General features: G+C 36.9%; 5 protein-coding genes across 5 annotated transcripts in view; 1 reads left to right on the plus strand and 4 right to left on the minus strand.

Moving 5' to 3' along the window:
• Positions 1-21849, minus strand: part of LOC125246660 — a 33379-nt gene extending 11530 nt beyond the window's left edge. The window contains exons 1-2 of the mRNA XM_048157636.1: positions 21523-21849; positions 6075-6101 (exon numbers count right to left, since the gene is read on the minus strand). Coding sequence (XP_048013593.1) covers positions 6075-6101; positions 21523-21808 — 313 coding nt within the window. The 5' untranslated portion in view covers positions 21809-21849. The remainder of the gene's footprint in view (positions 1-6074; positions 6102-21522) is intronic.
• Positions 151-650, minus strand: LOC125246618 (histone H2A-like). The gene has a single exon (XM_048157596.1). The coding sequence runs from the start codon at positions 597-599 to the stop codon at positions 213-215; it is 387 nt and encodes a 128-aa protein (XP_048013553.1). The 5' UTR covers positions 600-650; the 3' UTR covers positions 151-212.
• On the minus strand, positions 9335-10036 carry LOC125246651 (histone H1-like). Its single transcript, XM_048157629.1, has one exon. It carries the CDS (start codon positions 10017-10019, stop codon positions 9399-9401), a length of 621 nt encoding a protein of 206 aa, XP_048013586.1. The 5' UTR covers positions 10020-10036; the 3' UTR covers positions 9335-9398.
• Positions 13995-15792, plus strand: LOC125246580 (catechol O-methyltransferase-like). Its single transcript, XM_048157552.1, has 3 exons — positions 13995-14441; positions 14533-14729; positions 15173-15792. The coding sequence occupies exons 1-3, from the start codon at positions 14186-14188 to the stop codon at positions 15482-15484; spliced, it is 765 nt and encodes a 254-aa protein (XP_048013509.1). The 5' UTR covers positions 13995-14185; the 3' UTR covers positions 15485-15792.
• On the minus strand, positions 19636-20744 carry LOC125246632 (histone H2B-like). Its single transcript, XM_048157611.1, is given in 2 exon segments — positions 19636-20381; positions 20383-20744. Coding segments are annotated over 2 exon segments (375 nt in total). The 5' UTR covers positions 20680-20744; the 3' UTR covers positions 19636-20303.
• Positions 21850-25049: the final 3200 nt, after the last annotated feature.

Genomic DNA, 25049 nt, shown 5'->3' on the forward strand with positions numbered 1-25049 from the left:
AAACAACCATCTCTAGACACATCTGGGGATCTCCATGTGTTTATAAAAATACACACCTCGAACATTTGACTGGATTGATGGATCTTATTTTCCCTCGTCTCAACCGAAAGAGTTTATGATGCGTTTGAATATTAAGAAAGGTGCTCTTAATCAGATAAAATGTGTGGCTCTTAAAAGAGCCTTTGGGTTTCAATGAGACCGATTAAGTCCGCTTATTTGGATTTGGCGGGTTTCTCGGTCTTCTTGGGCAGCAGCACAGCCTGGATGTTGGGCAGCACACCGCCCTGAGCGATGGTCACTCCGCCCAGAAGTTTGTTCAACTCTTCGTCGTTGCGCACCGCCAGCTGTAGATGTCGGGGGATGATGCGGGTCTTCTTGTTGTCCCGAGCGGCATTTCCAGCCAACTCCAGGATCTCAGCGGTAAGATACTCGAGCACAGCCGCCAGATAAACAGGAGCACCAGCACCGACGCGCTCAGCGTAGTTGCCTTTGCGGAGAAGCCTGTGAACACGGCCGACGGGGAACTGCAGTCCTGCCCTGGATGAGCGAGTCTTAGCCTTCGCTCTTGCTTTTCCTCCGGTTTTACCTCTTCCACTCATTGTTAATTCAGTTACTGTAACTCTCGTAGACAGAAAGAACAGAATGAGATTTCTGACCTCCACATACTGTCTTTAATCTAGAGTGTCAGTCGCTCATTGGTTTAGAGTCTGTAAAGATTCAAACCAATCACTAAACTTCCCTCCAAAGCCCAACCCCCTTTCTGCCGGAATAGTTATGTATGCACACATATTTCTGACTATTTAAGACAGAAGACATGAACCCATTTAACAATTGATATATATACACAGTATATATATATATATATATATATATATATATATATATATATATATATATATATATATATATATATACTGTGTCTAAGTTGATTTTATGTTGATTAAAATGACATTTGCACAATTTTGTACTAAAGTTAAGAATAAATGTACCTAAAAATGTCAAATGGTGTAACCGCCAAATAATGAGAAATATTAAATATTTTATCCACCTATATGGCATGTAAGCTCAATTATAGAAATATATATTTCAATTTAAAATATCAAATGAAAAATAATTTTATTAGAGTTATCTCTACATGTAAATTTTAATGTGTTTTTGCAATATTTGGTGGGACACATGCTGAAAACACATCTGTTTTCTAAATAATCTTTGACAAATTATGTTAAAATTGTTTAAAATCATGTTATTACACTAAACTAGTTGATTACATTTTATTCCACATTAATTTTTCTGTATTATATTAATTATCTGTAATTATATTTTTTACGAAAAATACTGGTTACGCCAATTGACACAAACCAGTTACACCACCTGACCATGTTGCTTCTACAGCCAAAGGCCATTGTTTGTTGAACAAATTGACACTTGAAAATCAAGCATGACAGTCAGCAAGTTAAGTGGTTTCAGTGATGAAAAACAACATTTGGCAACAAGAAATAATCATAGTAATGAACAGTGAAATCTTGTCTCATATATTTTAGTTAAAGGGTTAGTTCACCCAAAAATGAAATTTCTGTTATTAATTACTCACCCTCTTGTCGTTCCACACCCATAAGACCTTCGTTTATCTTCAGAACACAAATTAAGATAATTTTATCTCCCATAGAAAGCCATGAAATTACCCCTTTCAAGGTCCAGAAAGGTACTAAAGACATCGTTAAAACAGTCGATGTGACTGCAGTGTTTCAACCTTAATGTTATGAAGAGACCAGAATACATTTTGTGTGCAAAAACAAAACAAAAATAGCAACTTTATTAAACTGTTTTGTCTCTTCCCTGTCATTCTTCTATGCTGTTGACATGGGAAACACAGTGCAGAAACTCCAAGTTTTATGTCAGAACACCAGCTCATTATTGGCCGGGTCTTGCATAAGTCTCACATGCATGCGCTGTGCTGATCACGTGATCAGCTTTGGCCAATACTGAGCTGGCATTCGGACATAAACAAGGAAGCCTTCACTGTGCTTAATGCGTCAGCTGTGTGAGGATAATGACAGGGAAGAGAAGAGATTGTTGAATAAAGTAATTATTTGTGTTTTGTTTTTGCACACAAAAAGTATTATCTCTTCACAACATTAAGGTTGAAACACTGCAGTCACATTGACTGTTTTAACAATGGCTCTACAACCTTTCTGGACCTTGAATGTGGTCATTTCGTTGCTTTCTATGGGAGATATAAAAAAAGCTCTCAGATTTCATCAAAAAATATCTTAATTTGTGTTCTGAAGATGAACGAAGGTCTCACATGTTTGGAACGACATGAGGTTGAGTAATAAATGACAGAAATTTAAATTTTGGGTGAACTACCCCTTTAAGGAACAATATCTGATAACAAGAAATCACCAAAGTGATGATTTCTTAAGAAAAAAATATCTGATAGTAGGATCAGAATTCACTGGTGCTCTGTGATGAGCCACTGTTTCCTTGCTTGAAACTATACCAATTTATCTATTGGGGGAAAAGGGGCTCTGTTATGTCGTTTTAATTATAAAATATTAGAAATTTAATGAATTGTATTTTATAGATGTAAATTGTAGTCTTTGGTTAAATGCACAATATGTAAGACTTTTGGATTAAAATATCCAAAAACCACTTGAACAATGTTATATATTTTGTTGACTTGTGTACTTATATTATGCCAGATGTTTCCAAGACTGTTTAAACCTAGAGAAATAATAACCAGGACACGAGCCGTGTCCGTGCGTCGCCTATCAATGACATCATACCCACGTTAACCTCGGTTTACGGTTTTATTTTGTCGAAACCACAGAAACACCAAAAACGCTTTAATATATTATGTGTTTTATTAGACAGGTGAGCAACTGTTTGGATACATTCGTCGACAGAAATCTAATCATATTATATAGCTAAACACGTTTTGTCTTATTGTTTAACCCTTAAATGCATGACTGTTTCGCCAATCATTCTTACATATTCGGGTCTTTATCGACCCGGATCTATATCTAACACGGAAGGATCTCTACCTGTCGTGATAATATAAAACTCCTCTGATATTAGAGTAACAATTACAGAAGAATAAAATAAATTATATTTTGTTACCTTTTGGAGCTTGAAAGGGCTCCGTTTGAGCAGATGTTTTATGCCATCACCACTGTCCTCATCAGAGCTCATTTCCCAGTAAATTCAGCAAATAATAGGCTAGTTTTATGTTTGAGGTCGCGAATATGAGCCCATTCGCGATCTCAAACATATTCTCAAAACGATATAATTTTCAACATCTTCAAAATCAATATTTTGATCGCTAACAGCTTCACCAGATCAATCCAGTGACAGTTACAGTCATATTTGATTGCTTTCAGTACTTGCTCTGCAGTAAATCGCTGAGCCATTTCATGTTTTGCTTATTCTTTTGTTTTCTGTCTGAATTAATCGTCACTTCATCGTTGTGTATCAGAAAGGTGAATTACACTTATTCAGTCATCTAAAATTCAATTATTGTTGTGCAGAAAAAAAATATACGTACACTGATACACACCTCGGGTCATTAGCGACCCTATACAATTTTTAGAAAAAATGAATTCAAAAATAGGCATTCTTTTATAGTTTTATGATTTTTTTTTCTTGTTATATTCTTTCTAATGAATTGATTGAGGAATACCAAGAAGGTTGAAGTCTAACTTTAAAAAATGAATGAGGAGGAGGGTAGTGAATGATGTCCCGGGTCACTAAAGACCTGAGGTATGCATTTAAGGGTTAAATCTTGTTTTCTTGATTTACTGTGAGTACCATGTTTTACCATGCCTAATATGGATCTAGTTGACTGCAGTGTGCAACAAGTCTCATAGCAGCTGCCGAGCGAACGCACAGAGTAGCATTATATGTTCTAAACATTAATGTTGTGCAACATAATTATATATTATTTTACTGAATTACAGAGCTTTAATAATAAAGTTATGGATAAAGCACCACTTTCTCAAAAAAATAAAACATTGCACATTTGAAAATAGTCCCAAATAGTAGTTTAGTTTATATTGCATCTTTATATCTTTAATCAGCACCATAAACTAGTGATTTTGACTTAATTTGCCCCTAACAGAAAGGCTTGTAATAGAAGTCAAATGGTGTAACCGGTTTTGACAGGTATTATCATGGACACCTATGTAAGCACATGGCCTTGGTAGAAATATTTCAAATGTAATTTTTAAAGTTTTTAAAGTTAATGAACATTTTTATAATAATGATGAATTATCAATGTATTCATGGGGTCATACCATTTGACATGTATACCTAAGAATACCTAACTATACCCTAAAAATGTCAAAATATCTCATATTTTAAAGACAGTTACTAACATTTGCATGCAGCATTTAGTGTCAGCAGGGGTCCCTCTTTGTGATATAATTTCCTGTCATATGGTTTTCTTGCACAATATTAACAAAATGGCTCCTTGAATGGTGGTTACACCACCTTGACACTTCAGGAATTTGACCTGACTCCTATGATTCCCCAAATTATTTATAATATTCAGAACAATGGTTTTAAATTTATTTTTAAAACTATTAAATTGTTCTAATGTAAGATTATGCCAAACTAACTTATATGGTGTTTTATTGAGAATTTCACCTTTTTTAAACAAGATCAATTATCTGGTACTAAGTTTTTACGGTTAAACCACATTGAAATTTTTGCAATCAATCCCCAAATATTTTCTCAATTTATTAAAACCAGAAATTTTAGACTTGGTCCTCAAAAAAAGAGAATGTATGTAAGTAATTTGCTAATTTATTTTGCAATTTTTACCCTTTTAAATTTAACTAAAACTATAAGGACACAAAAAAATGAGCATCACGTCACTGACCCATATATATATGCGTGTTATAGAAAAGAGTACACAAATGGATATCTTACGCTTTTTTAACCAAAATCTGATACAGTATTATGTTCCTGTTGTAATATTGGAGTTGTTTGTATTGTCACAATTTTCCAGCGTAGTGTTGTGTGTAAATATTCTGTCTGTACTTTGTTCTACAACATCCTATTTGGACTGTGATCACTTGTCTGAACCCTCGTGAGCTTTTAATCAATATCTTATATATAAAGCCGGGGACACACCTAACGATTGTAAGGCCGATTATGAGTGTAATTTGATACTTACGACTAGTGTTGTCACGGTACCAAAATTCCAGTAGTCGGTACCGATACCATGACAATTTTACGGTTCTCGGTACCAATTTCGGTACCACAGTAAAATCTATTGGAACTATTTTACTATTTTATATAGCCTATTTTAAAAACATTAAATATGATTTGGAGTGTGTGTGTTTGTGTGTGTATATATAGGCTACCTCAATGAAATACATTTTGAAATATAAAAATAAATAAATAAATAATTAAATGCTCAAAAGGTAAGGTAGGTTTTGAAGCTGTATGCTGGTCAAATGCTGGTCCTAAACTGGTCCTGCTGGTCCATACTAGTCCTAAGCTGGTCCTGGACCAGCATAAACCAGCTCAAACCAGCATACCAGCTTCAAAACCTACTTTACCAGCATATGCTCGTTTTTTCAACAGGGGTAACAGACGTGTTTATTTTAGCTATTCCGTCAGAGAAACAACACACTACAGCCTGTAAAACTATGAAATAAATATCGGTAAATAATGGTAACCTAAATAATAAGAAAGTTAAATATTATTTCAAAAAGCATTCGTTTTTTATTTCCACACAAAGACGCGTCATATAGCCAAAGTCCCGTTATTACTTTGATATAGCCGCTTTGCGCTTTGAGAGGGATGTGGGACACGAGCAGGAATGAGACCATTTCTCTTTAATAATGTCTTCGTTATCTCCTGATGTTACAAACAACTGACACTTGTTGTAAAAGGTCTGAAGAGTGTGTTTTATCCTCCGCAGGGGCAAGACATTCAGGCTATGTTTGATTTAGCGCTGCCAGAGAAAAGGAAAGTAAAAATCACTGGTGTGTGAAACGCGCTATACAAATAAACTTGACGCGCTTTATAAAGTCTAATAACAAGCACAAACTCTGTTAAATAGAAACTGGCGTGCAAGCAAAAAGGTTTCTGTCCTACGGTGTTTTTTTCTACTTTACCACAGTAAATAATGCGAATAGCCGAATGCGAACGAAAGAAACGTTATAATCCCCTGCGTGAGTGAAGATTTGGGAAAAGAAACAGATTCCATGTTCAGTGGAATAACTAATGGAATATTGTTAAATTCTCTGCTAATCAGGTGACCAGATCGCGATTCGGAAAACAGAATACGAAGCTTAAATGTATGGACTCACGCACCTCTCTCATTCGGCATTAACCAAAATATTTCCATGGCTGCGATGTCACATTTAATTGCTAACCTATTATTTCTTATGTAAACAAAGCTTTGTGCTTCACTCGTGTCATATTCACGTAAATACTGGCACAGCCCTATCAGTGGGTACCGAATATACCCGGATTCTCGGTACTACCGGTACTACAGAAATGCTGGTATCGTCACATTTTCAAAATGTCAGTACCGACTTGGTACCGAAGTACCGGTACTTTTGACAACACTACTTACGACTGATCATGTCCAATCGCGCCGAGTCAGAGCCAGTTGCGTTCAGTCGGTGTTTACAGTTGGTGCTTAAAATCGTGCAGTGTGCTGCGTCTAACGATTCTAGTCTTAGAATTTTTAGAAACAGTCATTGCCAGTCCTCCTCACAAAGATTCTTCTCAAATTTGATAATTCCCACTTCTGAAGTAGTGATTACGAGCAAATCGCATTCAAGTTTCGAAAGGAAAGTCATTTTTACAATAGCGCTGAGAGCACGTGAAGGCAGCATAATATTTGCGACCGATGACGTCTCTGTTTCCTTGGAGACTGTGTCAGGCTATTGTAAACAAGCGGCGAAATGGCGTCAAAAAACGTTTGCAACATAAATACACATTGGACAACCGGTATGGAAGAAAAACTGGTTGAACTCTGGCAAGAGTACGAATACAACATATCTTCGAAGGAATAACGTATCATAATAGAAGTGATAAGGAAAGAAGCTGGGCTGCTATTGCGGAAGCTTTGAACGTATCAGGTACAGGACCGGATTATCCATAGACGGGATTGGGCGAGTGTCCTGGGGCACCAGCCAATAGGGGGGCAACAAGTGATAAAGATAATGACTAACGTTAGACTTTTTTTTTTATCATGTTTTGTATATATATTATTTATCTGGAAAGATACGGATACAAAATTAACAGTTAATGATACAATATATACAGAGAGAATATAAAGAGCCCTGCCCCTTTGATCGCGAAAGTTAAAGTGTCCTTTGAGGTCGCATTGTGGTAGTATAATTTACTTCTGTGGTAATTTAATGGTCTGTACAGTGCCGTTTCAAGTCGAACAAGCTTCATTGAGGATCGCAGCTTATCGTTGCTTAACAACGGCGACACCACCGGAGTGCAAGCTCTAAAAATAGATTAATTTACCAAAGTTTACTCACCTCAAATTCTCTCTGTTGAAAACAAAGTGCGCGTTTTCCTCTTTTTTTTTTTTTTTGTTATTTTCCGCACAAATATAGCTGCAGATGAAGAGCGCCAGCTGTTTGTTTACATCCATTTTCAAGATCCCGCGCACAGTGTGTTGCTTAGCAGCGGTCTCAATCGTAAACGTTTGTGTTCTTCTCCGACTGTCAACGATTAAAATCGGCTCCAGTTGAAGGAAACAATCGGTATGTGTGTTCTGTTCAGTCTTAGAATGTTTCAGCTAATCGTTAGGTGTGTCCCCGGCTTAAAAGAATTGTGTTTATTTTCAGAACTGTGTGGCTTGTCTGTTCTGAATGCGTCTAATGCCGGGGACACACCTAACGATTAGCTGAAACATTCTAAGACTGAACTGAACACACATACCGATTGTTTCCTTCGACTGGAGCCGATTTTAATCGTTGACAGTCGGAGAAGAACACAAACATTTACGATTGAGACCGCTGCTAAGCAACACACTGTGCGCGGGATCTTGAAAATGGATGTAAACAAACAGCTGGCGCTCTTCATCTGCAGCTATATTTGTGCGGGAAAAAAAAAACAAAAATGAAAAGGAAAAATGCGCAGGATATGGGTGAGGTCCTGGCTGGAGAGGCAACATGGACTTTGTTCTCTACAGAGAGAATTTGAGGTGAGAAACGTAAACTTTGTTAAATTAATCTATTTTTAGAGCTTGCACTGCGGTGGTGTCGGCCGTTGTTAAGCAACGATAAGCGGGGATCCTCAATGAAGCTTATTCGACTTGAAAGGGCACTGTACAAACTATTAAATTACCACAGAAGTGCCATTTCATGTCCAACAAACTTAGTTTCAGCAAAGACAAGTAACGTTATCTGCAGATTGTTATGATGATGAACGTGACATAAGGTCTTTACAATTGTAGCATTTCACCTTTCGACACGCCCATTACAGTATGCAGCTATCCCTGCCTGTCTTACTAGCCAGCGCTAAACTAACATCCATGACAACTGGTACAACAGTTAATAAACATTAACGTAAAAACAGTGTATCATCATGCTCACTATTATCACATGCTATCTAATAACAGATGGAGGACCATGAAGGGTTCAGGAATATGTTCAGAATGAGAATGAATGACTTCAATCTACTCTTGGAAAAAGTGGAGCCTCACATTTAACGTCAGGACACCAGACTAAGGCTAGCAATCACTGTAAAGGATAGGCTTGCTGTAACTCTGCGCTTCTTGGCAACTGGTAAGAACAGGGCGACGAGCAGATGCCATCTCTGGATAAGGCAGTAATATGTTTGTATGCGTTTGATTTGCTTTAGGACCATTTAACTTTTTGAATATATGTTTGTATGGATTATTGTTATCTTTTTAAAGGTGAAACATATAAGTCCCTCAGTTTCCAGTTCAGGATGGGGGCCAGCACTGTATCCAAGATTGTTGCAGAGGCTTGTGAAGCCCTACATCTTGTTTTAAAAGATTATCTAAAGGTACTTATTTGTATAATTACAAATCATTCACAATTTGATTGATATGTCAAACATTCAGGCTGATGTATTACATTCTTATTTATTTGTATTTAATTCTAGTTTCAGACAGATGGCAATTTCCCAGTCAGTTTAAGTGATAAAATATATTTCAGTGTTTGCATTAAAAAGTAGGTATATATTTAGGTACATTTACATGCTTTATTATGGTTACCAACTGGGAAGTATTAGGTTTCACCTAGGATTATTGGTTATAAAATATATGGTAACACTTTACAATAAGAGGTCTAAAATCATACAGACGCTATAATATACTATAATATAGTTTTGCTCTTTATTCAGAGTTAGTGGATGGCTCTTAAAAGAGCCGTTGAGGAGAAACAGTAAAGATTTTATTTCTTTTTGGGCGCTGCCTTTTTAGGCTTGGCGGCTTTAGGCTTTGCCGCCTTAGGTTTAGCCGCCTTGGCCTTTTTGGGGCTCTTGGCTGCTTTCTTAGCGGCTGCTGGCTTCTTTGCCTTCTTGGGGCTCTTCGTCGCCTTCTTAGCGGCTGTGGCGGCGGGTTTCTTGGCCTTCTTGGGTGACTTCTTTGCTGCGGGCTTCTTTGCCGCTGCTTTCTTGGGCTTCTTGGCAGCAGCGGGTTTCTTGGCCGCGGGCTTCTTCGCTTTAGGAGCCGCTTTCTTGGCCGGCGTCTTCTTGGTCTCGGCTTTCTGCTTGTTGAGCTTGAATGAGCCCGAAGCGCCGGTCCCTTTGACCTGCACCAGGGTGCCTTTAGTCACCAGGCTCTTGATGGCGATCTTGACGCGGGAGTTGTTCTTCTCCACGTCGTAGCCGCTGGCGGCGATGGCTTTCTTCAGGGCGGCGAGGGACACGCCGCTCCTCTCCTTGGATGCGGACACAGCTTTGACGATGAGTTCACCGACGCCTGGACCTGCTTTCTTGGCTTTCGCAGCTGACTTCTTCTTGGGCGCTTTGGCCGGGGCGGCAGCAGCCGGGGCTGGAGCGGTTTCTGCCATCTCTCTCTCGGATCGGATCTACAGTCTTTCAAACGCTGTCTGGTTTCAGTAATGAAGCGCTCGAGCGCCGCTGCGCTCTTAAATAACACATGAGAACCTTATAGACTCAACCCGCCCTGCTCGGTGTCTGTGCGCCTCCACGAGCCCCTCACGATTGTGTTTTCTTCTCTTACATTTGGGGCAAAACTGAAGCGGTAAAATAGTTTGTCGCAGTAAAAACAAAGTGAGCACCGAGCAGAGGTTCTGAACTTTCACTGGAGACTAAAATACGCGAAGAGGAAATTTTTCTTTTGCCTCCATCAGATAAAATCCAAGTCGAGCATCAGACACGGGGAAAAGCTGCGTGTAAATTTGATGAATAGTTTTAATGGAAAAGTTGATAAAAGCCTGAACGCGTCCTCTGTGTGTTCAGTGTGAAACAGTGTGAATGCAGCTTTAATGAAACCAGCAGTGAGGGGCGTGAGGAGGCTTTCATACAGCTGTTGTTTTGGGCAGCTTGAAGCACACGAACATCATCCAGAGGATCCGAGTCTGTTTGTGACTCTCCTGTCTGACCCTCATCTTCGGCCAGCAGATCATCTCTCCATTTAATAATAATAATAATAGTAATAATAATAATAATAATAACTAAATATGTAGCCTGAGTCTGATCACGCAAGTATTAATGTTTTAACTTAAATACATTTTCATTAGCTGATGTACACCATATTACTAAATAAAAATGTAAATCGTCATATCTGTTTCTCCTTATTAAACTTCTCCTTAAAATACAACTTATTTGTATCACTGTTTCTTGTTTCCCTCCTTGTTCTAGCTTGTACTTTTCTGGAGAATGTTTAAACCTTTGTAATGCAATGCTAGCATTTCTATGTCATTGCCTCCATAAGATTGTATTCCAATAAAATCACATGATAAAATTAATAAATGTAAACAGTAAAGCACAGATCACTTACTGTAGTTATATATATATTTATATTATATGGGTCAGTGACAAATATGGTGCGGCAAGATGAGAAATTCAAAAATCTTTTAATTCTTTTAAATTATTTAAATCTACTTCCTATTTCCGGCGTGACGCTTGAGTCTGTCCCAAAATACGACTCTGGTGTATCCTTGTGGACTCGTGTTAAGGGTCCCTAAGGTCTGCACTACATGTCGTCAGCAAAGTGTGGACTCAAGCAGGAAGCAAGCAGGCCATCCGGGAACTTCTCACCTACTCTTTTATGATTGTTGTCCCGTTAAAAAAAAACAGTAAGTAACTGGCAGCATGGTTGCTAGCAAGTTACTGTTAAATTAGCAGTGTTGCTGTTAGCTGCTACTGTAAGCTGTTATTTTCTACATTAGCAGTAAATTACTGTCAAAAAAGCATAAACAGTTAGTTAATATTTACTTGCACCTTTTTAACTGTAAACTACAAATATGTTATTATGTCCATTTTTGAATTACCCCTTAGAAGTCTTGCTATAAAACCATGTTTTAATACAATGTACAAATATAGCCTTTGAAACATTAAAAATTTAACACAATGCAGTGTAACTTCAAAACATGCTTTATTAAAACTTTGAAAAACAAAAGACACTTTAAAGGTGCCCTAGAACTTTTTTTAAAAAGATGTAATATAAGTCTAAGGTGTCCCCTGAATGTGTCTGTGAAGTTTCAGCTCAAAATACCCCATATATTTTTTTTAATTAATGTTTTTAACTGCCTATTTTGGGGCATCATTAGAAATGAGCCGATTCAGGGTGTGTGGCCCTTTAAATCTGGTGCTCCACGCCCCAAGAGCTCGCGCTTGCCTTAAACAACATAAAAAAAGTTCAAACAGCTAATATAACCCTCAAAATGGATCTTTATGAAGTGTTCATCATGCAACGTGTCTAATCGCGTCAGTACAGTGTTTGATGTTTACATTGATTCTGAATGAGTTTGAGGCTATGCTCCGTGGCTAACGGCTAATGCTACACTGTTGGAGAGATTTATAAAGAATGAAGTTGTGTTTATGAATTATACAGACTGCAAGTGTTTAATAATGAAAATAGCGACGGCTCTCTTGTCTCCATGAATACAGTAAGAAACGATGGTAACTTTAACCACATTTAACAGTACATTAGCAACATGCTAACGAAACATTTACAAAGACAATTTACAAATATCACTAAAAATATCATGTTATCATGAATCATGTCAGTTATTATTGCTCCATCTGCCATTTTTTGCTATTGTTCTTGCTTGCTTACCTAGTCTGTTGATTCGGCTGTGCACATCCAGACTTTAATACTGGCTGCTATTGTCTAATGCCTTTCATAATGTTGGGAACATGGGCTGGCATATGCAAATATTGGGGGCGTACATATTAATGATCCCGACTGTTACGTAACAGTCGGTGTTATGTTGAGAGTCGCCTGTTCTTCTGAGGTCTTTTAAACAAATGAGATTTACATAAGAAGGAGGAAACAGGAAACAAGGGAGTTTGAGACTCACTGTATGTCATTTCCATGTACTAAACTCTTGTTATTTAACTATGCCAAGGTAAATTCAATTTTTGAATCTAGGGCACCTTTAATCACAAAATATTCTCATAATTAGTGGCTGATGCAAGTGGGATGACTAAAACTTAAGCTTCAGAATAAACTTTTGTTTAACTTAATAAACAAAACATTTATATAACAAAAAAAAAAACTAAATGAGTGGCTTAGAGAACTACTGAGTGAATAAGAATTGCTGAATGAGTGCCCTGTACCTTTAAGGTTGCTCATACACTTCCGTGATAAACAGGCCTGATCCTCTTGTTTGGTGTGTCAGGTGAGTCCGATAGTAACAGGTGTGAGTGTCAGCCTCTCTTTATCTTCACACACACACACACACACACACACACACACACACACACACACACACACACACAGCGAGAGCTTCGTGTTCATGTCACTGGTAAGTTCTGCACCTATTTGCCATTTTATTTTTTACACGTTTATGATACAAAACAATTAGATTTTATGTTTGTCATTGCAAGACTATTACTTTGTAGAGAAATGGTTACTAAACGATTACTAGCTAGCTTTATTCACTCTAAAATCATGTTGACATGTATATTGTTTATGTCTTGTGGCTAAAAGAAAGGTTTAGATCGATAAATAAATAAATAATCACATATTTTGGGTGAACTGTCCCTTTAACTAAACCTGGAAGTGCTAAATCTTGATTTTAGAACATTAAATTCAGCATGAAATAAATTATTCATATGCAATTAAAATAAAATACATGCTTGTTAACAATTTCTGCATGTGTTTGTTCAGTAATAAAAAAATAATAATTATAATTTGACCTCGTAATATTGGTTTAAAATGCTGTAACTGAATCTTGGTGAGTTGACACACTTCTCTCTGGTGACGTATGCAGGACTTCTCCAATCATTTAGTCCAATTAAAGTCACCATGAAATATGAATTTTCTGATCATAGACGGAGGGTGAACCAGCTCCAGGGTAAGAGACGTGTTTCCCCTTTAAAAACACATTTACATAGATTTTTATTAAATAGTTTCAAATTAAATGACAACCTACACATCCCAGCATAAACACTCCTGATCAGTTATTTCTTATTAAATTATTTACATTCACAAACCACTCTTAATTTTTTTCAGAAAATCAAGCTTACTGTATGAGGGATTTGGCACGGCAGTAAAAAAGAGCGCTCCCTTTATAATCAATAAAAATCTGTCATCATCATGATCTCACAAAGTTCTGTTATAATCAATGAAGCTGACGGCACAATGAATCTCTTATTTACAGAACTGTTTGTTATAACGAGAGGATTTTTGAGTGTTTTTGTTCAGTCCTAACTTAAACACCTCTGATTGGCTGTTACATTTTGAAGAAATCAAAATATGTCTGTGATTGGCTACATTGCTCAATGCTGCAAAACACGTTGTAAATAGAAACCTTTGACGTTCTCCAGCGAGAAAACACAGATATGCACTGGATCATTTGCCAAATCTGTTTCACCAGTATGTTATTATTACAGAGAAAACTGATCCTAGACCAGCAGTTATGGGCAGATTTTCCCTCTGAATCAATCAGAAGCAGCAGCAGTGTCTGTCTCTGTCACTTCTTCCATCTGATCATGACTGTAAGGTTTCGCTCCTCTGTTCCTGTTAGGTCACTGATGGTCAGTGATGTCTCTGCTGGTGTTCTCCGTGCCTCTGCTCCTGGTTGTGGCCGTGATGAAGGCTCTTTCCCGCTCACCGCTGTCGGCCCTGTGCCGTCAGGTGTATACTGGCATACTGAAGCTTTCGCACAGGAAGGTCTGTGTCAGCTCCACTCACGCCTTTGTCTTCTCCAACTGCACCCACGGACAGGCTCAGAGTGTTCTGCTGACCTTTGACCTGTATTCCACCACACACGCCTCCTCCAACATCGGCCCTCAGAAAGGTCAGACACTGGAGTCTGTTGATGCTTTATTTAACAGATAATATTCCTCTAATCTTCTGCTCTGTAGTAACACGTCCTCTTGTCGTTGTAGGAGCGTTTCTGGATGAGATTGTGGCGCGTGAAGCTCCGCTGAGGGTCTTGGAGTTGGGGACACACTGTGGCTACGCTTCAGTCAGGATTCTGCGTCTGCTCCATCCGTCTGGAAAACTGCTGACTGTAGAGCTGGATCCTCTGACAGCAGATCGAGGGGAGGAGATCATACTAGTGGCAGGCTTCAAAAACCAGCAGGTATTACATCATCGCTTTCGATTTTCATCATTAGTTGCTTTGTAACGACTCCCAATATTGTTGAGATTACTCAAAAAACTAATAAATACGGTTCAACCACCTTCATGTGCAAACTTAGTGTGTTCAATCAATCACATAATCCAAACCCCTTCACACACCGACGATAAATGCAGGATGAACAGAGTCTGATCCCATAGTCTCTCCAATATCAACTGAAGCAAATATCTCTGAACACATAAAAAAGTCTGTCCCAAAAAGATATTCCAACGCTCACAGTGATGTGTCCAATATTCAAACAGCCACCAAACACTAGTGATCGAAACTTTTACAAATCTTTTATTTTGAATCATTGGTTCAGAGCGTGTTTCAAACTAGACTTTCCAAAGTCACATGATTTCAGTAAACGAGGCCCAAAATCTTAAAATCATCATGTCTTTGCTCAGTTTCAGGTGCTGACATGCTCCTCGGCTGAGGCCATCTCTTCTTTACGCTCTCACACTGGGAATGATGGTCTGGATCTGGTTCTAATGGATCATGACCCTGAGCTTTACCTTCAAGACCTGCTGGCCTTACAGAGAGGGAATCTGCTCTCTACCTCCTGTGTTGTGTTGATCAACAGAGCTCTGACGCCTGGAGCTCGAGACCTTCTGGAGCACGTGACAGCCAGACCGCAGAGCTTCAGCGTGGGCAGACAACTCCATGGACTGATGGAGATACGCTGCCATACAGGAATGAGTCCTAAACCCCAGAACTGAGTTCGCATTATAGCACCTCTGGTTTCATCGACACAAAGTCAGTGGGTTTTTGGTTAAATCCCATTTTGGTTAAATGTGTGGTTAACACAAGTTCAAGATATTTTCAGGTTTTAATCTACGTTAAACATGTCAAACAGGAAAACTCTACTCATTTACTTTTATATGCTTGTTTAATTTTGTCTTCTGATATGATCTTGCAGTTGTCTTTACTTTATTAGTATGGTGTTTACTGAGGTTAGTCTTTTAATATCACTGTCTTCGTACATTAAGCCACGTTAAGAGCTTTTCCATGTAAAGTGTTTTAGAAAGTCCCATTTTTTCCTGTCTTTTTTCTTGTCCACTGGTTGTTATTAAGCGAGAACATTGATTGCACAAATTGGACTGGTTTTTTTCTTCTTCTAAAAAGACCCAGCAGCTCGCAAATTCTATTTAATGTTCATATACTAATTATTATTCAGTTATAATTAGCAAAAGCTGATAGTATTTCTTTGTTATTGAAAGAAAGAGTAAAATATAGCTTGACGAAGTGATCTGTCATGTTCTCTTATCAGTACGCAATGGACACTGATCCAATGTGTTTATACTCAACATTTCAACTTTTTTTCTATAATTTTAACAGGGTTTATTTCTCAAAATATGACTCTCAAAATTTAATGAGTTTATTCTCAACATTGCATTTCAGCTTTTTTCTTGAGAAGAGTTTAATCTCACATCATAATGATGAATCTCAAGATGGTTTTATTTTTATTTTTTATTATTGCTTGGCCCTAATCCTCTTCCATAAGTTAGTATTTCAGATTGTACAATTGAAAAAAAGTAATGATAATTAATTTTCACCGACTAAATATTTTTCAGAATTGAAATAAGTGGGAAAAGCTCATTTTCCTACAAATCAAAGATTAAAACGGGTCAAACTGACCCACAACAGTACATGAGGGATCAGCAGGAGAATCTCTCGGCATCTGCTTATGTCGCTTCAATAAAGTGAACTTTCCAAACAAAAATAGTTGTTCTTAACTGTATATTTATATTATATTATATTATATTATATTATATTATATTATATTATATTATATTATATTATATTATTTGTAGGGCTGATACTGAAGATTTCTGCTGACAGACTCGTCTGGGGCCTGTTTCAGAAAGGAGGTTAAGTGAAAACTATGTTAACCCTGAAATGAGGGAAACTTTGGGTTTTCTGTTTCAGAATGGGAGGTTTGTCAAACACGAGAAAGCAGGTTAAGTCAAGCCTGTTTCTGAAAGAGAGGTAACTTATACTCAGAGTCAGTTACCATGGTAACTTACTCTGTGAACCTAACCTGGTCAGGAGCAGGTTTTCTTTGGTAAACCCAGAGTTTCCTTCGGTCTCCTCCTCCTTTTTAAAGTGCAAGTGATGTTTAAATACTGCAGTTCACTTATTCATTCACATTGCAAAAATGTTTTTCATAATGAGTATTTTTCATCCTATTTCAAGTGCAAATATCTAAAAATTCCTAAATCAATATGGATTTTCTATATAAGAAAATTATATAAGATATGTAGTGTTTCCTGAGGGGATCTAAATTAAGTGCATTTTACTTAAGTAAAATTATCAATATCTGCCAGTGTGGCAATAAAAATAATCTTAATGCAAACGGAAAGTGTCGAAGTGTCTACCCAGGTGAAAAAAAAGTGCAATAAAATACACTTTATTTTAGTACACAGTACACTTCCATAATGTACTTAAAGTGCTCTATTTCCGTGCACTTGTTTTGTACTTAATATACTAAAAGCTGTACTTTAGTACTTCTTCATATAATCTTAAGAACATCTAAGTGTACTCAACTGTGCTATTTTGAGACATCATGAATTTGAACTAAAATGTGCTTTTAACATACTATCTCTGTATGAAAAAAAAAAATGTATTTAGTTACCACTTGTAGTACACTTGAACCCATCTTTCAAACACTTTTAAAATAGACTTATGATGTATTTCAATATAAGATTAATATATAATGAATATATACAAAATGTATTTATAATTTATTGCCTACAACATTACGAATACATTTTGTATATATTTATCACGGGTTGAAAGATGGGTTCAAGTGTACTACAAGTGGTAACTAATTTTTTTTTTTTTTTTTTTTAAATACAGAGATATTATGTTAAAAGCACATTTTAGTTCAAATTCATGGTGTCTCAAAATAGCACAGTCAAATGATATCAGCTTGTGCTTGATATTGAGCAGATGTTTACAATAGTTTTACAACTCAAGCAACTTGACGAGAAATCTTGTTACACCCCTAGTGCAGGAACATTATTCTAACCATAAAATAACATTTAACATTAATGAATGTGGACATTTTAACATTCTTGGAATGTTCCAAATAAACGTTCTTTGAATGTTGTGTTGTTATCTCAGAATAAACCCTGACAGGGTGATTAGGACCCTGACTCCAAGCGGAGGTTCCATCAGCCTGAAGGGGTTCATTAACAGATAACAACCAGCTGGATGTACATTATCCCTCTTATTATACGGCTACTTGCCACATAAGTAAATAATGAGACACGGAATATTGATCCGAGTTGAAATATTTTATCAGCTTTTTGAACGCAAAGCTTCTGCGGAGAGAGCAGTTGCTAGCGGCCAAGTTCAAACTAGACGAACATTTCAGGGATACAACACACCACTTATTAAATGGCATTTTGCCACTTAAATAATTATGGGGATAAGAGATATTGATATGAGATGAAACTCTTTTAAAACTGTACCTGCTATCTTATAATCCAACTGTACAAAACAATAGTCGCAAAATGGCAGCAGCTGCATTTGTATGAAACAAGAGAAAGCAGGTCAGCGATACTGGATGACAATTAAATAACTGTACACAAAATATTGATTTGACTGAGTTTTAATATTTTATTACCGCACCAAACAAAACTTTGACGAGGAAAAAAAAACAAAAATGTTCCCAGCCAGCGCTGCTGACTTCAGTAACCCGGATGAGCCTGTGTTATCTGTTTTCAGTGGTTGTTATCAGGGAATAACATACCTCTGGATGGCGCAATTGACCAATCAGAATCAAGTATTCCAGCCGTGTAATAAACTTAAAATAATGTTTTGTTAACATTTATGAAAAAAAAAAAAAAACATTTTACTGTTCTTGGACCGTTACAAATCAACATTCATAGAATGTTGTATTATTAATAAAATTAAGGTCAAAAAACATTGCAGGAACGTTATGCTAACCTTAAGATAACGTCCCAGAAATGTTAAGCAAACTGGACATTTCCACGTTTTAGAACATTTCAAATCACCGTTCCCACAACCAAAACCGAACGTTTGGAAAAAATACCTTTTTTATCTGGGGATGTGTCCAGTGTGTCTGGATCTGTACCGCGATCCTCATCTGCTGCCATAAGTTATTACTACATTTGAACTTCTTTACAAACATTTTTTATTTTAATTTTAATGGATTTTCTTGTGGATGAGATGGAGCAGATAGTAAAAGAAAAACATCATCAAGTGTCCAGCATGCATGCGGTCTTTCAGTTTGGTTAAACCGTTCTCATGTGTGCTGGACACTTGATTTTCTTTCTCTATCTGCTCCATCTCATCCATGATCAACCTCTTTAACTCTTGTGCGGTGATCAAAACCCTTTGCCTAATTTGGTGTTCGGGTCAAAAATGATGACCTTTTAAAATTGCTTGTATGTCTCTCAGTTCACTTTATTATCTCTAAATATTGGATTCAATCTTTTTTGTCAGCTTGTTTTCTTTCGATAGCACAGGAACTTATGAACTTATGAACTGAACTTATGCACCTCAATTGTTGACAGAAAAAAACATTTAAGGGTAATTTTGGCAAAATTTAATTACATTTTAATATATTCTTTACAATTGTTCACACTAGTGTGCTTTAATGTGTAACTTGTTTTGAAATTATTTTATTTGGTACAAAATGGCACAAAGTCACACTTGTGTTGCAGGTCAGAAATGGCCTACATAAAATTGCTCATAAACCTCTCTATATGCCATATTGTCACAAATATTTGACAACTTAATGTCTTTCATTAAGCATCATAATAGCTGATCCAGTAATATTCAGTTCTCATTATTGTCCTTCGGTCTCATATGCTTCAGTCACCATCATTTGACAGATCACTTGAAAGATACTTTTTTAATAAACATTTTCAGACAGCTGCAGGGCATTAGTCCATAATAAGCTGACAATGAGAAATACAAAGACTGAAAGATCAGACTTTATTGTAAAAACACCCTCCTGGCAAGTGAATTATACTAAACTGTTTTATTAGGGTAGACTATTAAAATGAATCAGTCAACTTAACTAGGCCCAAATGCTCCTGTCTATACTAACGAACCTTATAATCACATGCTTTGTAAATGCATAAAGTAAACTTGATCCCCATTAATATGCGGAAGTTTTGAAATGTTTTAACAGCAATAAAAGAACATTTGAGAGCTAAAGTTGAGATTTCACTTGTGTGTATTTAAATTAATAATTTGTCCAAAACTGAAAACCTTTCCACATCATTCCAAACCCCTTAGTTTACCTGGATTTACTTTTTTTCCCAAGAACAAAAAAAAAAAAAAAAAAAAAAAAAAAAAGTTATTGTCGCTGAACAACGACGAAAACTATGGCCTTGTATTAGACTCGGATCAAGTTTCATTAGACACTTTAGAAAATCCACTTTATTTCAAAGTAATTTTTTCCGAAAAATATGTAGTTTTACAAACAACAGAAGCTCTTTAAGGAGAAGTTGGGTGGCTCTTAAAAGAGCCTTTGGGTCGCTGAGAGTCTCGGTTGAATCTCTACTTGGAGCTGGTGTACTTGGTGACGGCCTTGGTGCCCTCGGACACGGCGTGTTTGGCCAGCTCTCCGGGCAGCAGGCAGACGCACGGCGGTCTGGATCTCTCTAGAAGTGATGGTGGAGCGCTTGTTGTAGTGAGCGAGACGAGACGACTCACCGGCGATGCGCTCGAAGATGTCGTTGACGAAAGAGTTCATGATGCCCATCGCCTTGGAAGAGATGCCGGTGTCAGGATGAACCTGCTTCAGGACTTTGTAGACGTAGATAGCGTAGCTCTCCTTCCTGGACCTCTTGCGCTTCTTTCCTCCCTTACCGGCGGTCTTCGTGACGGCCTTCTTGGAGCCCTTCTTAGGCGCGGACTTTGCTGGTTCAGGCATGATGCTTTTTGAACACAAACTTCACAAAGCAATGTGAGGTCAGAAGCGACACAGAGATATTTATTCACCGCCCTATGCTAATTTTCAAAGAGATACAGGAACTCTATGATTGCCTCTTTTAATGGACCAAACCCATAAAGTCGTATTTCATTGGTCAACTCAAAGCATCACGAGCGGAATGAGAGCCAATCACATGCGCCGCCGTCAACCGCTCAATGTTTGAACTACACCCTGACTGTTTCCTTTGTTTCATCTCCTGCTCTTTTTATTATTAGTTTGAGAAAATAAGCGGTTCTAGACAAATATTGTGAAACATCGTGTGATTTTAAAAACCCTTTAGACCCATTGAGGGAGTGTTGGAGGAAAGAGACCATTATAAGTCAAACATCCTTTAAAAACAGTTTTTCCTCGAGACTTCATTGATTCATGAAACTGTTGAAACTACACGAATAAAAAAAAGCCCATTTGTGTAAAACAAATACCAGTTTCGTTAATGTTTTATGTATTTTGAACTGCAAACTAGTCCCATTCTGATCTAATTTAAAGTTAGTTATATCTTTAAACATTGTGTAATATTACAAAAGGTCTTTTGTGCGCCACTTAAACAAACATATTCTGGGTATCATCATTAAAGAGAACTAAAAGAAAAGATACTGCTAGTCCCGATATTTTATTGAGAAACAGTTTATATTTAGTAACATTTATTCTGAATCAAAGCGTTTTATCAACTACATTTGTATATGGCTCTTTGTGTGAGAGAGTGGGTGGCTCTTAAAAGAGCCGTTGGGTTGGTGTAGTTGTTCCTGGTTTCAGAAGTTTATCCTCCGAAGCCGTACAGAGTGCGTCCCTGTCGCTTCAGCGCGTACACAACATCCATGGCGGTCACGGTCTTTCTCTTGGCGTGCTCGGTGTAGGTGACGGCATCGCGGATGACGTTCTCCAGAAACACCTTCAACACTCCGCGGGTCTCCTCGTAGATCAGACCGGAGATGCGCTTGACACCGCCACGGCGAGCGAGACGACGGATGGCGGGTTTGGTGATTCCCTGGATGTTATCGCGCAGAACTTTACGGTGACGCTTGGCGCCTCCTTTTCCGAGTCCTTTACCGCCTTTGCCTCTTCCAGACATGTTTAACACAACTCTATCAAACGATGATAAAGAATGATAGATGAGTGTGTTACTAGGAGGCCTTTTACAGTTGCTTACAGGACCTGAGAGAAACCAGCACCGCGTCACAAGGCGCAACACGCCCCTCCCCTCAATATAGTTCGAGCACAAAACACTGTGATTTCACCCTAACACTGATCTAACGAGGCCTGTGCTTTGTTTTGTATGAAAAATTAAGTTTTATAAGATTTATTTGACAAAGATAATATTATAACATTGTCATATCATATACAGAGATAGTGAATGACAATGAAATGTGACAGTTTAGTATATTTATTAGACAGTTCAGATATATTTGGGTCATTCTACAAACGTTCATTTTTGGTATGACAAAATGTCTTAAAATGTATTTCTTTTTCTAACATTTAAACTTAGACCACATTATTATATTACACTTTGACTTTATGAATACACATAAATGACAGCTTAATGATTTTTAATTTTTTTGTGCATTTATTTAAATATCGCATGTACCTTTTTGTTATCACTGGTGTTACCATACTTCTCTGGTATTTTTAAACGTTTTTATGAAATGTTATTTCTCAATTTTTTTTCAGTACATGCAGTCAGAGTTACAGAATAATAATGATAATGCAAAAAATAAGGAGATTATGTGTTTTTTTTATTTTAATCAGGTTAGTTAAAAATGTGATTGAATGATGTTAATTGCATTGCACAACCATGTATTTGCTATAACAATGAAAATATTTGAAAAACAGTTATAAACAAGTAATGATGCAATCCTTTACATCTTAATTCTTGAGTATAGCAGAATTCAATGGATGTAAAATTATTATCATGTCACATATGACACATTTTATTTAATGTGACAGACAAAAAACAGTAACACCAGTGACACAATGAATCACCAGTGACGTATACATAAGACCAAAGATCCTTATTCTTCAACTATAATTAAGTAGATGCGACTAAATTTTTACATTTGGTGTACAATCAAAGACTTATCATTGTCACTTAGTGAAAGCAGTCAGTAAATGATCATAAACAACATTTTAAAACTGTCTGTAAAATATGCTGTCTGTGAAGTCGCTGCACTGAATTTAGCCATATCTGCCCAAAGGAGGATTAACAATGAGACAGAAAAGTTATAACCATGTAATCTTAGTGCTATTTTATGAAAATAACTAAATGAATAGCTTTGAATAAAGTTTATCTATAAACGGGTGTTAGGGATAAACAGTTTAGGACCCTTGAGACCAGATATGTTGAATAAAGACCCGGAGTCAAAGTTTTAAAATGTAATAAATTGAAGAAAAATTGAATGAAGAATAGTTTGCAGTTTCATCAGCAGAATCCAGCTTCAGGTCTCACAAGGAGTTCGTAGGCCGCTCTGCGTACATTCACATTTCCATAACAATTATACTCTAACAGAGTCAACTAACTATATCATTACTTCAGGTTGGATGATTCTGATTGGCTAAGGAAAATAGACAAATTTGGTAATCTTCCACACATGGACAGATAGTCAGAAGCATGTCTCCCTTCGTCACGGTGACCCTGGATTTAGGTACCGGATGTCCTTTTGGGGTCATGACATGGCGTCTGCTGGTCTCAAGCAGAATGCCAGTTGTCCAGAACAAAGGACCTGCACAGAACTTAGCACACATACACACATACACGATTCACAGCTTCTTCAAGGCTGAAGTTGATCTGAGCTCTGCTCTGAGCAGGAAACTTTCCCAAAACATACTGATAACAATTTCTTTTCTCTCAGTGAGAGGTACAGACAATATTCAAAATTATTTTCTAGTGTTTGAAAAAGGAAAATAAATGCTTTAACACACGTTGAAGAAGTCATTCAAATAATTTAACAGAAAGATATATGTTGATGAATAACAAAATAAAAAAGATATATATTGAAGCGGCAGTGGATTCCAGAATCCACTCCTTCACGGGTAACACCAGTGACAGTTTTCATGAAAAATGCATTTTACAAAATGGCTGCTGCAAGGTATCAATCCACATGTTGTCAATCGTGGGATATTCACTAAATCAAGTAATTTAATCCGTTTGTATTCTAGTTTTTTTTTATAATTCCCTAAAAGTAAAGTAAGTCACACCAATGACTTCAACTAAAAGCTTCATATGAAATTATGATTTTCTAATTAAAATTTCTGATAACTGAAAAGAGACAGTGGACTTTCCATCGGCCTTTCTTCATGGATCTTCAGGAAATAGGAAGAAGGAAGTCAAGTGATGTCATCAGTGTGATTTTTTATTTCAAAATAAGAGATTTTTGTTAAAGGTAACACCAGTGTCACAACACCAGGGGACACTACATTCATTATATATTTTATAATATTTATTTGGCATTTGTTTTTTTTTATGTCATTTACATTATATATTTGATAGTTATGCATACATTATTGTATTTAAAATGGTAGAAAATCCTGTTTGTGAGCTCAAAATAAAGCACTTTCCCTCTGTACATGACTGTGGGGACGAGCACTTCTGTGGTGTTTGGAAATTTTATTATTAATTAAAAAAAAAAAAAATATTGCCACAATGATGGCTCAAGAAGGTTTAATTGTTCAAATAATATATTATTTCATATTATATATATATATATATATATATAAAAAAATAAAAAAAATTGTAATCCTAAAGTGTTTTTCAAGTGTAATATTTCTGTAAAGTCTAGGGACAGAAAAGTGGACGTTTCTGTAGAATGACCCATTTGCAGAATATAAATGATTTCAGGCCTCTGGGATATAAACTGTAGGTCTCTTAGCTGAATCTGCACCTGCATAAACATTAATCTCTTCTCTGGCCTTCAACATGTGCTAAAAGTTTCAAAACAGACCATGCTGCTATTAGAGAGTAGCTAGAAAATCTGATAAATCTGTGGATGACCTAATAAAAAAATAGTTGGAAAATACCCAACTGTATGTTTTTTGGCAGACTTTCTGAAGATAAAAAGAAGTGACAAACACCTGGATAAAAGGTCACTGGTTAAAAACTGTATAAAATGAGAGTTTTTCACAACTGCTAAAACACTAAACTTCATTCTCTGAATCAAATGGTCACTGGCCGGGACCCGTTTATTGAATAAATCAGTCTTTCTGTAAAACCTTAAACAAGTTTAGGCAGTTACAAACCGTTTGCAAATTCTATACACTATTTTTACTTCAAAACTTTAAAACACACATTGCACTGTGATGCACTTGTGTTGGACAACAGT

Source organism: Megalobrama amblycephala, linkage group LG15 (assembly GCF_018812025.1).
Source record: "Megalobrama amblycephala isolate DHTTF-2021 linkage group LG15, ASM1881202v1, whole genome shotgun sequence".
Taxonomy (NCBI): domain Eukaryota; kingdom Metazoa; phylum Chordata; class Actinopteri; order Cypriniformes; family Xenocyprididae; genus Megalobrama; species Megalobrama amblycephala.